The sequence below is a fragment of the Emys orbicularis genome, chromosome 12, assembly GCF_028017835.1.
Source record: "Emys orbicularis isolate rEmyOrb1 chromosome 12, rEmyOrb1.hap1, whole genome shotgun sequence".
NCBI classification, from domain to species: Eukaryota; Metazoa; Chordata; order Testudines; family Emydidae; genus Emys; species Emys orbicularis.
In genome coordinates this window covers 45,732,816-45,750,209 of record NC_088694.1, presented here as the reverse complement: position 1 = coordinate 45,750,209, position 17,394 = coordinate 45,732,816, and the positions used below count along the sequence as shown (strand labels likewise).

At 51.9% G+C, this 17,394-nt stretch overlaps 1 protein-coding gene across 1 annotated transcript; it reads right to left on the bottom strand.

Moving 5' to 3' along the window:
- Window positions 1-255: 255 nt before the first annotated feature.
- On the bottom strand, window positions 256-16,583 carry LPCAT4 (lysophosphatidylcholine acyltransferase 4). The gene is given in 15 exon segments (XM_065414778.1): window positions 256-395; window positions 913-1,069; window positions 1,529-1,627; window positions 2,023-2,146; window positions 2,322-2,447; window positions 3,140-3,222; window positions 3,333-3,387; window positions 3,584-3,618; window positions 3,701-3,759; window positions 4,834-4,894; window positions 5,005-5,117; window positions 7,782-8,002; window positions 8,192-8,334; window positions 16,334-16,435; window positions 16,437-16,583. Coding segments are annotated over 15 exon segments (1,665 nt in total).
- Window positions 16,584-17,394: the final 811 nt, after the last annotated feature.

Genomic DNA, 17,394 nt, shown 5'->3' with positions numbered 1-17,394 from the left:
TTCATAGAGATATAGATATTTGATATATAAAATAGCATTTGTTTACATTTTACAAAACAGAAGAAGAAACCCAACCCACCCGCCTCACTCCAAAAAATAAAATAAATTCCAAAATAATTAAAATAAAATAAATCCCCCTCCCCCAAAATTGGCTGTTTCCTCCCCATTTCCTGTAGCCCTGAGTTGCTGGGTGTGTCCCGGGTAGCGAGTGTGCTGGGGAAGGGGTGTCACTGTATGGTGGGGGAGGGGCGTGGTTCAGTCTGCCTTGCTCTTGGTGTGGGGGAGGCCATTGGCGTGGGGGGTGGGGGCCCGGTGGGCGGGCACCGGGAGGCACAAGTAGGTGCTGAAGAGCGGAGCATAGTCGGGGTGGCGCAGGGCGAAATCCTGGAACTGACCTGGCAGGGAGAGAACGAAGGAGAGCGTGAAATAGCCACTGGGCTGGCTCAGCCACCCGTCGGTCCGTCCGTCTGTCTGCCCCCCCCCTCCCCTGTCCATCTGTCTGCCCATCCGCCCTTCTGTCTGTCTGCCCTCTCTTGCATCCATCTGTCTGACCGTCCATCCGTCTGCCCTCTCATCTGTCTCTCCCTCCATCTATCTGCCCTATCCTCTCATCTGTCTGTCTGTCTGCCTTGCATGTGTAGCCTCCCTCCCTTTCTCTCTCTTCTTCCCCAGGTGTCAGTTTCTCTGTCTACCCATCTGTCTGTCTGTCTGCTGGGCCTCCCCCTGTCTGTCATTCTGTCTGCTGGGCCTGTCCCCATCCAAATGCCTGTCTGTCTGTCTTTTGGGTCCCCCCCATCTGTCTGTCTGCCAGAACTCCTCCTGTCTGTCTATCTGCCGGGTTCCCCCCTCCCTCCCCGGTCTGTCTGTGTGTGTCTATCTGTCGGGTCTCCCCGTCTGTCTGGGGGTGCTCACCGATGCTCAGCCCGTGGTGAGGCTCAGCCCCGCCCAGTGCAGCATAGAGCTCGGCTCCGTCGGCCCAGGGCGTCCCCAGCAGCAGGCGCAGGATGGCACAGAAACCCTCCTGGGGCAGGCGTGGGGCCCCCCGCCCAGCCCCCGCTTCGCAGAACAGCTGTGGGGAGGGGGGAGACGGTGTGAGCGGGAGAGAGACCCAACACAATCCCCATGCCACCAGTCCCCCATACACCCCAGTCCCCTTATACTCCCCCCACACCTCCCATATCCCCCCGCCTGTGGCCCCCAGATATACCCCACCCAAAACCCCTATATCTCCCCACAGCCCCATTATCTTCCCACATCTCCCAAATACCCTCACCCACAGACCCCATATCTCCCTCCAGCCCCTAGATCCCCGACTCCCAGATACCCTCCATACTCCCCCCACATACTCCCCCATTCCACATCCTCCAACCCTGTCTCCTCCCCCCACCCTCTATATCCCCACACATACCCTCCTAGACCCAGACCCCTCTCCCCACATACTCCCAACCCAGCCCCACATATCCCCATCCCTGCCCTATTCCTGCCAGAGCTCCTCCCCCTGCACCTCACACTCCCTGCCCCCCCCCACCTCGAAGGCCAGGCGCATGAGCTCCTCGGGGCTGCGTCCCCCCTCCAGCGCCTGCAGGGCCAGCCGCACCGCCCGGGTGTCCACGGCGCCCCCCGTGTCCTAGTGGACAGACACACGGATGGGGGTTACCTCTCGACACAGAGCTCCCCACAAACCCCTCCCCTGCCCAGGGGTGCACTCCTATGCACCCCGGGGCAATCCCCCTCCCCCAGCCCTGAGGCAATTCCCTACCCCCAGGGACAATTCCCCTCTCTGAGCCCTGGGGCAATTCACCTCCCCTCCTCCAACCTTGGGGCAATTCCCCTCCCCCAAGCCCCCCCCGGTCAGTCCTGCTCCCCCACCCCTGGAGCAATTCCCCACCCCCTGGGCAATTCCCCTCCCCTCTCCACCCAGGGGCAATTCCCCCCCAGCCCCGGGGCAATCCCCTTCCACTCCCCGCTCCTGGGGCATTCTCCTCCCCAGCCCTCTCCCACTCCCTTCCTGCCCCCCGGTACCTGCTGGAAGTAGGCACAGAGCTCCTCAGGTGCCTCAGGGTGGGGCAGCCCCAGCCAGCGGGCAAGTTCCTGGCACCCCAGAGTCCCTACTCCACCATCAGGCAGGGCCCCCCCCACGACCCACCTGCAGGGGGATCCCCATGGGGGAGGAGAGAGGTCAGAGACACGGGCAGTACAGCCCCCAATGCAGCACTGTCCGGTCTGTCCCTCCCCTACTGCCCATCCATCCTCCCCTGCCCCTATTGCCATCCCTCCCCTCCCCCCACCTCCTCCTCCCTCCCTGTCTCCCAGCCCCTCACCTGGCCCTCCGCAGCGTCCTTTCCAGCTCCCAGAGCCGGGGCTCCAGCGCCACCCGCAGGCGCCCAACTGCCCGCACCGGCAGGGTCCCCACCAACTCGCACTCGGTGGCCGGGACGCCCAGCGCCCTGCGGGGAGACAAGGGCAGGGAGTGGTCAGACTGAGGGGTCCCCCCCATGCCGAGCCCCCCATTGTGTCCCCCCGAGTGCCCCTGATCTCACTGTACCCGCTACAGTGCCCCGACTCCCCCATACCCTCAACAACCCATGTACTTCCCTCCAACCCCTCATACGTACCCGCCCACATACCCTCAGAGCACTGACCCCCCATAACCTCCCCAAAAACTCTCCATGGGGCCATGCTGACCCCATTATCCCCCTGCCAACCCCCCCCAGGACCCCCACACCACCTCATCTGAGTACCTGTACATAGCCCCAACCCCCATATCCCCTGCTTCAACCCTATCTGAGTACCCTGATAACTCACCGTCCCCCACACTGTGGCCATGCCAATCCCCTGAGGCCCCAAATACCAACCCCCCCATGCCCTCCCACGCCAGCCCCCTCTGTGCTCCCTTCACCTGCCTCCAGGGATCCTGTGACAACCACTGCCCAGGGCCCCCCCACACCAACTCCCTGGTACCATGTACTCCTCCCGTGCCCCAGACACCCCAAGCCCACCCCCCGGCACCTCACGCCAACCTCCCCACCACCACCTTACCCCAATATCCCTTGCAAAACCCCCATGGGTGCCCCCCATCCTACCCCCCTGCAGCGACTCCGAAGGGGAGCCCAGTCGGTCCCCCACCAGGGCCACTCACCGGGCCATGGCTCTCTGCACATTGCTGGCGTAAAGAGTGGGGTTGACGCTCTCCTCAGCGCTGGGCTGATAGACGGGGAGGAACTGGAAGAGATAAGGGGGTTAGGGGGCAGCAGGGAGTGTGTGGGGAGCTCAGCCGGGAGGTGTTGGCCTATTGCCCTGGCACGGCACTAGGGGGCGCTGTGCAATCTCACCTCCACTTCCACAGTGGTGCAGAGTTGCGATGCCGTCAACCAGATGACTTTGAGCCTGCGGGGGGCGAGAGAGACATGACACCACAAGTTAGTCGTTCAAGAATACAGCAGGGAGACAGACAGACACACAGCAAAGCTTGTCCCCTCCAGCAGGGGGCAGCAGACAGACAGACAGATACACAGCAGGGCTCATTCCCTCCAGCAAGGGGCAGCAGACAGACAGATAGATCCCTCCCCCATGCATAACTCACACTCCGGGGCCTTGCCACGCCCAGGTTGTCGAGTCCTGCCAAGAGAAGAACAGAGGCGTTGGTTGTGCGGCCCGACCACGCCATCCACCCGGCCCGTTATCCCTGCCAGACACTCACCAGGCTGTTGGGGTACCGGACGAGGATGGGCTGGATAGGAACCCCGGCAATGAAGGCACCTGGGAGAGAGAGACACAACCCGTTTACACTAAGGCTTTCACTCTGGATTTACACAGGGGTGCAGAGAGGGGTGTAGGCTGTTACAGTGTCACCTGCATACATGCAAGGAGTTATGCCAGGCACACAGAGAGGTTAACAGCCTTTCCGCTGAGGATCACCCTGTGGGTTACTGTCGTTTGCTCTGGGTTTACACTTTGGTAAGTCTAAGTTTACACAGTGTTTGCTCGGATGGTTACTCCAGAGTTACACTGACTCTAGCTTTACAGTGGATTTTTGCAGTGTTTACTTGGAGGGTTACTCTACATTGACACTGAGGTTACTCTCTGCTTCTTCTAGGTTCACATATTGGGGGTTAGCCAGCGTTTACACTAAGGCTACATTTACATTGAGGTCACATTTCAGTTTACATAGATTGGTTCTCTAGGATTGCCCTGAGACTGGCCACATGTACACTGATGATTGCTCTGGGTTTACTCTGTGCTACAAACAGAGCTGCTGCTCTTGATCCACACAGCATGTTATTCAACGTTTATTCCAGGTTTACTCTGTGCTTCACACAGAGCAACTACTCTCAATACACACAGCGAGTTATTCCAGGTTTACACCAGATTTACTCTGTGCTACAAACAGAGCTGCTGCTCTTGATCCACACAGCATGTTACTCAACGTTTACTCCAGGTTTACTCTGTGCTTCACACAGAGCAGCTGCTCTCAATACACACAGTGTGTTACTCCAGGTTTATTCTGTGCTTCAAATTGTGTTGCTACTCTCAATCCACGCTGCAGATTACTCCAGGTTTACCCTTACCATATACAGGGGATTACATCATGTTCCACAACAACGTTTCCTCCTGCTTCACACCCAGCGCACCTGCGCTGCTCACACTGGAGTTTCCTGCAGCTCCGCCTGAGCATCTCACCCCCCCAGTCCCAACCCTGCAGGGAGGAGTCTCTGGGCTCGAGAGTCATTACACCCAGGCCCTGCTTGACCATCGGGAAAGGGGTCCCAGGGTGGGGGTCGCCCTACTCCCCCCACCCCTGTGTGAGCCAGGCTGTGCTTCCGGGCCTCATACCTGGCTTAAACTTCAGTAAGGCTTTCTTGTTAGAGCAGGTCCCCTCGGGGAAGAAGAGCACCTGGGGGAGAGCAAAGAGGAGAGTGTCAGATACACTGGGGGAGGAGGCGGGGGGGGGGGGGGTGATCCAGGGGAGGGGTGGAAATTGGGGGAGGGGGGAACCAGTCTTACCTGTGGCCATTTTCCCTGGGATGTGGCCCGTCTCTTCACCTCCTCTACCACCTTCTTGCGGGAGGCTGGGTCATGGCGGGACACCAAGATGGCTTGGTTGAACCGGAGCAAGGCTGGGGGGTGGAGGGGGCAGAGAAATGGGTGAGGGGGGCAGGCCATGAGGCAGGGGACAGACCCACCACCACCTGCTGCCACTCAACCCCAATGGAGCCACCACAGGTCCTCACCCTGGGGCCGCCTCCTCCACCTCCCCTCACTCCCCATCCCCTCTCCCCCCTCCTCTCCTCTGCCCCGCTGCTATCCACAAGCCCCTCTTTTCCCCACCCCCCATCTCCTCTTTTCACAGCCCTTCCTCCTCCTGCCCCAAAGCCATGGCGCTGTCTCCATCAGTGGAGAGACCCACCAAAATGGGGAGGATGGGACATCGCTGGACCCGGCTCTATACCCCACTGTTACCTATCAGCTCTGTGTTCTTGGGGAACCAGGGTGCAGTACCCAGCCTGTCTGACACCCCCCCCCCCAGCCTCTGCTTGAACCAAAACCGATCAGAAGAAAGACTTACAAAAAGCAATGAAAAGGCCGTGGGAGACACAGCTAAACCCCTGGGATAAGGGTGACAGGACTAAGGAAACTCCCCTGGCCCCTGCCTCGGAGATGGGACAAGGAGGCATCTCCATTAGCTACAGAATGGAGAACAGAGATTCCAAGGCAAGAACCGCATGGAACTCTGGGACCAGCAAAGCAGGGAAGCACTGCATGATGGGGGATCTCTGCTCCAGATCTTAATGAACCCACGCCTGCCCACACCCAGCTCAGTAGTTATCAGACCAACTCTAGTAATGAAACCTTTATTGGTAGCCAAAATGATGAAGCTCCCTAATTGCATTGTGAGCTCCGTCCAAGGAACACCACCCAAAGCCAGGAATGATCAGCTCCCATTGTCTAACCCAGGGGTAGGCAACCTATGGCATGCGTGCCAAAGGCGGCACGCGAGCTGATTTTCAGTGGCACTCACACTGCCTGGGTCCTGGCCACCGGTCTGGAGGGCTCTGCATTTTAATTTAATTTTAAATTAAGCTTCTTAAACATTTTAAAAACCTTATTTACTTTACATACAACAATAGTTTAGTTATATAGTATAGACTTATAGAAAGAGAACTAAAATATTAAAATGTATTACTGGCATGCAAAACCTTAAATTAGAGTGAATAAACCACTTCTGAAAGGTTGCCGACCCCTGGTCTAGCCTGAACAAAACAACTGTGGTATTCTCCCTTGAGCCATCAGTTTACACATAAACAAATCTAGTGTTCTCCCTTGAACCATTGTTGTTTCTCTACAAAACCCCCTACCCATGCTCAAGTAAGTGTTCTGATGCCTGGATCCAAAATCTGCATCAGTTCCATTCGGACTTCATCTTCTCCTGAGTGATCGTGCTGGGGGCTCTGCCTGTCTCCAGCACTCTGGACCTTCAGCTGCCACCGATTCAAGCTTCATGGAGTGGTGAGAACCCAGCTCTCTCTCTCTCTCTCTCTCTCTCTCTCTCTCTCTCTCTCTCTCAGTATACCCTTCTGACCCTGACTTGTGTGATCAGTTATCGTTTTCTAAACCTGACTTTTATAATCAAAATTAAGTTAGATTTAATATTATAACTGTTTTGTTTGTTTGGCTCCCCTATGGTTATTACCTGGCAATAAATAACTTTAATGGTTAAGCTGGTTGCTTCTCTCTCCCCCCACCGCCCCCGGGGTGGTTTTTTGGTTTCCTCATTTGCTCTGCAGCAATGCTCCTCGTACCTAAGCTAAAAGATCCCTGCAGTGCCCAAAAAGCCTGTGAGGTTTGCTCATCAAGTGGGTTACTACCAGAACAACTGTAACGTGAAAGTGGGGATAGGGACATGCTGAACCTGGGACATATGAGGGTGTCAGATTGAAAATGCTGCTCGACCCAGCCTGCTCAGGTGTGCTCTATTCCGGTGCGGTGCCTATGACATATGAGGGTGACAGCTTGGAGGTGCTGCTCGACCCAGTCTGCTAAGTCCAGGGGCATATAAGGGGTCAGCTTGGGAGTGCTGATTAAACCAGTACTCTCAGAAATGCTCTGTTAATGTGTGTGTGTATGTGTTCGTCTGATTCTGGGGCTGGAAGAACCCAGCCCTGGGGAACCTAGGTCCTGCAGGATAGTGCCATTGGGAGGGAACTTGCAGCAGGGAGAAGTAGAGCTCCGCATGGGAACACAAGTGACACAAGCAGTACATTGATAGAAGTACAGAACCCCCCCGCAGAAGAGTAACCCTAAAAAATGAGCGTACCCCAAAGTAATGGGCAAAGCTGGTAACACCCACTTCCTGCCCCATCCCCTGTAGCTGGAGCCCCATGGACCCTGCTCCCCATTCCCCCCCATGACTGGGATGCCCCTTCTGGAAGGGTCCCGGGGGGGAACCATCCAATAGGGAGACAATCCAATGGAAGGGCCCATATCCCCACCCCACTCTAGCATGGGCCTTTCCAGCTGATGACCCCAAGGTCCCTCAATGGCATCATCCAACTGGCAGACCATGCAATGGAAGGGCCCGCCTCCCTTCCCTTCTCCATGGGGACCATGCAATGGAAGGGCCCATCTCCCCTCCCTGCCCAACCCCAGAGGTCTCTTACATCCAGTGTCCACAACAGGCATCATCCAATGGGCCCTTCCATCCGATGACCCTAACATCCCCCACTGGCATCATCCAATGGGCAGACCATGCAATGGAATGGCCCATCTTCCCAGCCCCTTACCTCCAATGACAGGCACGTGGAGGTTCTCCGTGCGGGAGACCACCATGGGAATGTCACATGGCAGCAAGATGATGGGGTCGAAGAAGGTGGAGTGGGGGGCGGCCACCAGGATCGGGGCCTCCAAGCGCGATGCCCGCTGCCCCCGCACCCGGATCCGCATGAAGCCGAGGAGGAAGAACATCAGGCGGCTCAGGAGGTAAACGGAGCTGTGGGAGACGGAGCTGAAACGGGATAGATGGAGATGGTGGATGTGGGGGGAGCCCACGGCTGGGACAGCAGGGGGCTGTGGGTCGGGACTGAGGGGCATTGGCAAAGCTGGGGAGGGGGAGCCCAAGGCTGGGCTAGCAGGGGGCTGCGGGTCAGGATAGAGGGGCACCAGCGAGCTGTAGGGGCTGGGGGGGGTCTCTTACCTCCTCCAGTCCGTGAGCGGCTCTTTCAGCTCTTCCTCGGACCGGTGCAGCACCTGGAGCAGCGCGAAGGGCCAGATGAGGAAGAGTACAATGAAGGCCAGGGCAACACGGAGCGGGGCCAACACCATCCCCAGTAGGTAGAACTGTGAAGCAACGGGAGAGACGTCAACGCCCCAGCGCTGACTGCCCGGGCCCCTCCGGGCAGCACGGGTCACAGGATCCCCTCAGGTCAGCATTGTAGGGCTTATCTCCACCAGCAGGGGGCAGCAGGGTCCCACACTCACACACATACACACAGAGTTCACCCAGCCTGGCAGGTTTTCCTGGGCCTGGCCTCATTGAAAGGATCACAGCCCAAGGATTCCCCATAACACAACACACAGAGCATCGTCTCCTTAGTGGGTATTGTCCTGGGGCTGACGCCCACAGGGCAGAGAAGGGGAGCCCCAGGGAGGTGTTACAGGCCCAGGATGGCAGCCAAGGGCAGCTGTCAGCAGTGGATTGGGCAGGGGTTGTGATCATGTAGCAGGGAGTTCCAAAGGCCTGCGTACGTGTAACACAGTGTAACAGGGTGCTGGCCTAAGAGGCACTGAACCAGCCCCTGTTAGCTCAGAACCTGCTAGCATAGCTCCCATAAAGGGGAACTGACTGGAGCTGGCAGGGTGTGGCTCATTAAAGGAGCCTAAGAGCAATCACCTGTGAGCCTGCTGAGAGGCAGGCCTATAAAGCTGACAGGAAGGAAGTGGAAAGGGGAGGGAAGCACAGGAGGAGGAGGGGGGAACTGCTGCGCCCAGCTAGCAACAGGCACAAGCTGTCCCCCGGCTGGCTACCTAACTGCAATTGACTTGTACATCGAGTTGTATATAGATGGTGGTGGGAACGAACACAGGGAAATAAATGGACACTGGGTTGCAAAATAAGAGGTCTCCGGCTAATTTGTACAGCGAGCAAGGAAGCGCTTGTTTACACACAGTCACAGTGATTTTGAGCCATGCTGTGTTAATTTGGCTATGTGTGTGTACGCACACTGTGTATGTCTTGTGTGTGTACTGCGTTATTTTCTGTTTGTGTGTGTATAGGTATTTTGTGTACTGCAAATGTTTTGTGTGTCTTGTGGATGTTTCGTGTTATTTTCTGTTTTAGTTGTTGTGTGTGCACATTATGTGTTTTGTGTATGTTTTGTGTCGTTATTTTCTGTTTCATTTTTTATGTACAGTGAATGTTTTTGGTTTATTGGGTTATTTTTGGTTTCTGTGTTTAGTTGTTTTGTGTACTGTGGATGTTTGTGTGTACTGTTATTTTCTGTTTGCATTTTTAGTTTTTTGTGTGTGTGTACTATGGATGTTGTGGGTACACTGTGGATGTTTTGTATTATTTTCTGTTTTTTTTGTTTAATTATTCTCGTGTGTCTATTGTGTATGTTTTGTGTGTATTGTGGTATTTCCTGTTTGTGTGTTTAGCTGTTTTGTGTACTGTGGATATTTGTGTGTTTGAATATTTTGTGTCATTTTCTGTTTGTTAATACACAAACAGCTTATGTGTCTGTTGTGTATTGTGTGATTTACTATTTGTGTTTTGTTTATTTTCTGTACTTGTTTGCATGTGTATTGTCCTCCACTGGGTGCGTAGGGACACTGTTGATTCTGTTTGATCTGTGGCTATTTTGCGTTTCTTGTGGCTTTTTTGTGCGGTTTGTGTTTTGTGGTCTGTTTTCTGAAAACGATTTGACATCCGGGGCCAGATTCACCAATCTCCTTCTGTCCATTCACATCATTATTAATACATATGCTAATTATACCAATCAGAGCTCCACACAGTCCTCTGCGCAGCCAGATGCAACCCCAGTTAACGATTAATAAATAGCAAAGAGTCCTGTGGCACCTTATAGACTAACAGACGTATTGGAGCATGAGCTTTCGTGGGTGAATACCCACTTTGTCGGGTGCATGTAGTGGAAATTTCCAGAGGCAGGTATAAATATGCAAGCAAGAGTGAGTCGGGATAGAGATAACAATGTTAGTTCAATCAGGGAGGATGAGGCCCTCTTCTAGCAGTTGAGGTGTGAACACCAAGGGAGGAGAAACTGCTTCTGTAGTTGGATAGCCATTCACAGTCTTTGTTTAATCCTGAGCTGATGGTGTCAAATTTGCAAATGAACTGGAGCTCAGCAGTTTCTCTTTAAAGTCTGGTCCTGAAGTTTTTTTTCTGCAGGATGGCTACCTTTAAATCTGCTATAGTGTGTCCAGGAAGGTTGAAGTGTTCTCCTACAGGTTTTTGTATATTGCCATTCCTAATATCTGATTTGTGTCCATTTATCCTTTTACATAGGGACTGTCCAGTTTGGCCAATGTACATAGCAGAGGGGCATTGCTGGCATATGATGGTGTATATTACATTGGTGGACATGCAGGTGAATGAACCGGTGATGGTGTGGCTGATCTGGTTAAGTCCTGTGATGGTGTCGCTGGTGTAGATATGTGGGCAGAGTTGGCATCGAGGTTTGTTGCATGGATTGGTTCCTGAGTTACAGTTTTCAGAATGTTTGGTGAAGATTTTGTAGATGAATGCTTCACCAAGCATTCTCAAAACTACGATACCCACATGAGGAAATAAGGAAACAGATCAACAGAGCCAGACATGTACCCAGAAGCCTCCTACTGCCAGACAAACCCAAGAAAAAAACCAACAGAACTCCACTGGCCATCACATACAGTCCTCAGCTAAAACCTCTCCAGCGCATCATCAGTGATCTACAACCCATCCTGGACAATGATCCCTCACTTTCACAGACCTTGGGTGGCAGGCCAGTCCTCGCCCACAGACAACCTGCCAACCTGAAGCATATTCTCACAATTACTACACACCGCACCATAGTAACTCTAGCCATCCTGCAGCAAAAAAACTTCAAAGAGAAACTGCCGAGCTTCAGTTCATCTGCAATTTTGACACCATTAGCTCAGGATTAAACAAAGACTGTGAATGGCTAGCCAACTACAAAAGCAGTTTCTCCTCCCTTGGTGTTCACACCTCAACTGCTAGAAGAGGGCCTTATCCTCCCTGATTGAACTAACCTCGTTATCTTTAGCCCGACTCACTCTTGCTTGCATATTTATATCTGCCTCTGGAAATTTCTACTACATGCATCCGACGAAGTGGGTATTCACCCACGAAAGCTCATGCTCCAATACGTCTGTTAGTCTATAAGGTGCCACAGGACTCTTTGCTGCTTTTACAGATCCAGACTAATACGGCTACCCCTCTGATACTTGATTAATAATTCAAGAAGTTTACATCAGTACTTTGCTAATTCAGGACCTGTACTAATCATCATCATAAATATTATAAATGTAGAAATTCTCGGCTATCATTAGATCAACCTCCAATTCACACAAAACTTTATTAGCATTAATAATAAAACAATAGATGTTGTCAATACAACCTACTCTGGGGTACTTGCTGTGTATTTTATATTGTTATAACTTTTCATTTTTTATAGTCAGAACTGCCTTAAACTACCTTAAATGATGGCACAGAGGGAAACTGAGGCACCAAAGGATACATTTTTAAGGGCTCCGAAATCTCATCCTTGTTCCTAACTTTATATACTTTGACTACATCTTTGCAGCACTGAGCTTTCATAATTAATAATAATAATAGTCCATTTTTATAGAGAAACTTCATGATTTGATCTAGACAACCCTAGCGGTTGTTGAATTAAATGATTAATAATAATAATTACAACTGGAAGAATTAGGGATTTGGGCGTCTCTTAGGTATATCTCCATGTATTACTTTTCCCAATCTCATAGAACTGGAAGGTCATCAAGTCCAGCCCCCTGCCTTCACTAGCAGGACCAAGTACTGATTTTGCCCCAGATCCCTAAGTGGCCCCCTCAAGGATTGAGCTCACAACGCTGGGTTTAGCAGTCCAATGCTCAAACCACTAAGCTATCCCCTCCAATCTGTAATATGTTTCCGTTGGACCAAAAATGACAAAAAAAATTTTTTGAGGGTTGAACGACCCATTTTGTTTATATTTTGACCATGGTTAAACACTTTTGGCTCTTTTCTAAAATAAAAATAAAATCAAAACAAGAAACTAAAATGAAAGGACATTATGAAGCGAGACCCAGAAAATCAAAACATTGTGTTTCAAAAACGTCAGCATGAACCAACTTGATTTTTATTTGTTTGGTTTGTTTGTTGCTGTAACAAACAATTCAGTCAAATTGACATGAATCCACTAAATATTTCAGTGTTATTTTTCACTGGAAAAAAGAGTCAGCTGAAAACCCAACTCTAATAATAATTAATAAACTCAGCATCATTGTGGCTAGTCCTATCTGACACAACATGAAGTACTAATGTTAGTAATAAAGATAAATATTATGAGTTCAATTTCATCAGAATAGGAAATAGTTAATGTACTTTGACTCCAAAAGGAAATATTTGTTTTTAAGGATAATTGTCCTTAATACACAAACTCCAGGATATGACCCATTTGATTCCTGAAGATGCATGACTAATTAGCACCGAGAATAATTAGTATGATTAACTTTAAGGTTGATTCTCCGCCCTTGATCTAAACCAAAACAAAATGAAATAAGATTCATAATCAGGATATTGATTAGCAACACTCCAAGGTGTGGGCTGTTCAGTTTGTCTGTCTGCAAAACTAACAAATTAATACGCTAATACCTAATAATAATAATAATATGCAAAGTTAAACAGTTATTAATACTAGAGGATTCTCAGAATAGGAGACAGTTATGCCAGCTAATGGCAAATGGAAATTATATTAATATTAAGGCCAATAATTATGACTAGAGACACTCCAGGATTTGCCGTATTCCAACTCAGCGCACGCAAAAGTAAATGCTTAATTCTGCCCGCACCAACGCACGAGCTGAACGTTACTAGCAGCCATAAAGGTGAGCCTGTGGCCAAGCGTTTGCAGCCTGGCAGTGGAAATGAACACTGGTAATAGTAACGATAAATCATTGTATTCCAGAAAGTGGGCAGCCCATGCCCATCAACAGGACGAGGCATCCTTGCACGCAGTTGGGAGATGGGTTAGGGAGAGGTTAATAACTCTGGGGCGATTTCACCCGGTCAACTCCCAAAGATGCCACACAAATGAATAAGACTCAGTAATGCCCCAACCCTCCCTCTCTGTCATTAATAGCAGCCCGGTGAGACATGCCAGACCAGCTGAAGCCCAATGGCAATAATAAGAATATTAAGGTTAATAATGATTAGTGCAGAAACCTGAGTCATTGGATAAGAACCATTGACTCTGAGCTCATTGGGACAGAGATCGTCCACGACCAGGGCTATTAGGTGCTACCGTAATGCGCCTAATAAATAACGTACCGTGCCTGGCGTCCTGGACCATGACTGGGGTTCCTAGGTGCTACCGTGATACACCTAATAAATAACATACTGTGCCTGACATCCTGGGCCACGACTGGGGTTCCTAGGTTCTACCATAAAACACCTAATAAATAACATACAGTGCCTGACGTCCTGGGCCACAACGGGGGTTCCTAGGTGCTACTGTGATACACCTAATAAATAACATACCATGCCTGGCGTCCTGGGCCATGACTGGGGTTCCTAGGTTCTACCATAAAACACCAAAAATAACATACAGTGCCTGGCATCCTGGGCCATGACTGGGGTTCCTAGGTGCTACCATTATGCACCTAATAAATAATGTAAGGTACCTGGCGTCCTGGGCCATGACTGGGGTTCTTAGGTGCTACCGTAATCCACCTAATAAAAAATGTACAGCACCTGGCATCCTGGGCCACGACTAGGGTTCCTAGGTGCTACAGTAATGCACCTAATAAATAACGTACGGTGCCTGGCGTCTTGGGCCACAATTGGAGTTCCTAGGTGCTACCGTGATACACCTAATAAATAACGTACAGTGCCTGGCATCCTGGGCCACGACTGGAGTGCCTAGCTACTACCGTAAAACACCTAATAAATAACATACAGCGTCTAACACAACGAAGTACTGGGCCATGAATGGGGTGCCTAGTCGCTACCATAATACACCTAATAAAAAATGTACAGCACCTAGTGTAATGAGGTCTTGATCCATGACTGGGGTTCCTAGGCGCTACCGTAATACACCTAATAAACAATGTACAGAGTCGGACACAATAGAGTCCTGGGCCATGACTGAGTCTGATAGTGCTACCATAATACACCTAATAAATAATAATAATTCATGTCACCCCAAGAGACGCAAACTAAATGAATAAGTATCAATATTACCAGGGCAGAATCTTTAGCATCAATGTCAGATGATGTAAAATGAAACAGCAATATGAATAAGAGAAATAATGACTATTAACGGGGATTTTACACAGTGGGATCCTAGATGACCCCAAATAGAAATAATTGGTGTATTAAGGCTAATTCATCATTAATAGGGGATCTCTAGGATTTGATTTAGCCCCTGTGGGTACTAAATCAAGGATTAGCCCTCAATATTATGTGAGCAGAGTTTTGCTACCCATGTCTGCAAAAAATGAACTAATAGTATGAATATTAACCCTATTTATTAATAATGGGAATTTCCCAGCTAATGGCAAATGGAAATAATCTGTTTATTAGGGCTAAGAATAGGGAAACTCTATAATTTCTTAATATGGAAACTCTAGGATTTGACTTGCTCCCAATGGCTGCAAATTAAAGGAATGATACAATTAATGACTGTATTAATCTCTACGATTAATAGAGATTTTTGGCTGTCAGTCGCAGCTAGCACCCTGGGAATCCTGGAAAGATTGAAACGGTTTGCTTCAAAGCTGTCAAAATGAGTACATTTGATTTTTTTATTTATTTCTAAAATATTTATTCTGGAATAATATTAATATGTTGCTCATAATAATCTATGGTTATTGCTAATAGGGATTCTCTGGAATGGGAGCCGGCTACTCCCAGCAGATATAATCCAGGCTCCCATAGCACCTAAACCGCTTAGGCCCCATAATAACACTCCCAGACCTATATATTAAGGCTACTAATTAGGAATGCAGCATCCCTGGCATGTGCGCCTCCACATCCCCCCTGAAGGACCCCCCTCAAGTTCTGACCTGTAGTAACCCTGGAGCAGAGGACCTGTTAGGGCAGAGCAAGCCCTCTCCAGCAGGGGAAGGGGGGGGGGGGACTACAAGGAGGGTTGTGAGGGGGGACAGAGGGAGGATATGGGGAGTTAGGAGGCGGAAATGGAGAGTCTGAGCTAGATTGATAAATACAGGGGGTGTGTAGTGATAGATAGATAGATAGATAGATAGATAGATAGATAGATAGATAGATAGATATGGGGGCAGACAGAGGGGGATGGCTGGATTAATATGAAATAATACAATACTAGTGACAGTAAAATAATGAAGCAAACCAGACAGCTGCTCAGCTGGTCCAGACGGGTCCCTGGACCCAGGTGCAGGGAGGGCCCATTGACACACACACACACAGACAGACACACACACACCGCGGGGATCTGGCCCTCAGCGCACTGGCTGGAGACACTAGGCCCCTAAGCCAAAGATGCCAAACCCTCCAGCAGAACTGACACATACAGATACTAATGCCATATAAGGGTCCATTGTACAGCCTGTGGGAACATACTCCCAGCGCTGGGGCTGTGTGCGGGGGGAACCCAGGGCTGGGATCCCAGGGAGCTGTGGGTCAGGAGTGAGGGGCACCGGCAGGGCTAGGGGGGAGTTTGCCCTGGGTAGAGTCTCTAGAGAAACAGGATGTAAGTAAATAAGGGGAAACCGAAACAGAAAGGGAAATGGATGCAGATGCCCGGCTCCTCCCGCCCTGCGCTGGGCCTGGCTGGGGCTAAAAACCAGCCAGGGAGGCTGCCGCATCCGCACCCCCGAGCCGCAGTGGGGTGGGGAGGGGAGACCCCAGCGCATTGCAGGGGAGGGGGCTCCCAGCACCCGGTGCCCACCAGACACCGCAACACCCCCCACCCCCGACACTGAGATGCCCCCAATACACCTCCATCCCCTCCCATCCCCCCACGGAGCCTGGGAGCCCCCCAATACACCCCCATCCCCAAACCCCACCCCCAACACAGACACCCCCCAAACACCCCAGCCCCACCCCCCTGCCCCTCACCTTGGCTCTCTGCGCCCCCGTCAGCCGCAGCTCGTGGACGAAGGGGTTGGGGGCGCCCCCCCCGTCCCGGCCCCGGCTGCCCCCCTCCATCGCCGCCCCCCCCCCGCCCCCTCCGGGCTGGGAGCTGTGACTGCCGCCGGAGCCAGGGCCTAAGTGATGGGGGGGACGGACAGACGGACAAGGGGAGGCGGGACCAGGGCGTGGTGTCCCCGGCACAAGGGGCTGGGCTACGGGCTGGGTTGGGCAGCATCTCGCTCCTACACCGCTACATCCATCCCCCTATCTGTCCCTCCAGCCTCCAGTCTGTCTGTCCATCCATCCCTGTGTGTGTCTGCCTGTCCGTCCATCCATCCCTGCCTCTGCCCCTCCAACCCCCCCGTTTGTCCATCCATCCCCCTATCTGTCCCTCCAGCCTCCAGTCTGTCCATCCAGTCCCCTGTCTGCCTTTCCGTCCATCCATCCCCCTGTTTGTCCCTCCAGCCCCCAGTCTGTCCTTCCAGCCCCCCTGTCTGCCTGTCTGTCCATCCATCCCTGTGTGTGTTCCTGTGTGTGTCCATCCAGCCCCCTATCTGCCTGTCTGTCCGTGACCGTCCATCCAGCCCTGCCTCTGCCTCTCCAGCCCCCCCGCATCTGTCCATCCATCCCTGTGTGTCCCTCCAGCCCCCTGTCTGTCCATCCGTTCCTATGTGTGTCTCTGTGTCTGTCCATCCAGCCCCCAGTCTGTCCATCCAGCCCCCTGTCTGCCTGTCTGTCCGTCCATCCCTGTGTCTTTCCCTGCATCTGTTCCTCCAGACCCACCATCTGTCTGCCTGTCTGTCCGTCCATCCACCCCGCCCATCTGTCTGTTCGTTCCTGTGTCTGTCCATCCAGTCCCCAGTCTGTCTGTCCATCTGGAGCAAGGGGCGAGACCCGGAGAGTCTGTTTTATCCCTCCCCTCCTCCCGCACTCGCTCTTCCCCTCCTTGCCTCTCTCCTTCTCCTGCCTCCAGTCCCCCCCTCCATCCCTGCAGGTGCCCCTCACTCCCCACCCCCAGCCCCCTGCTAGCCCAGCCCTGGGCCCCA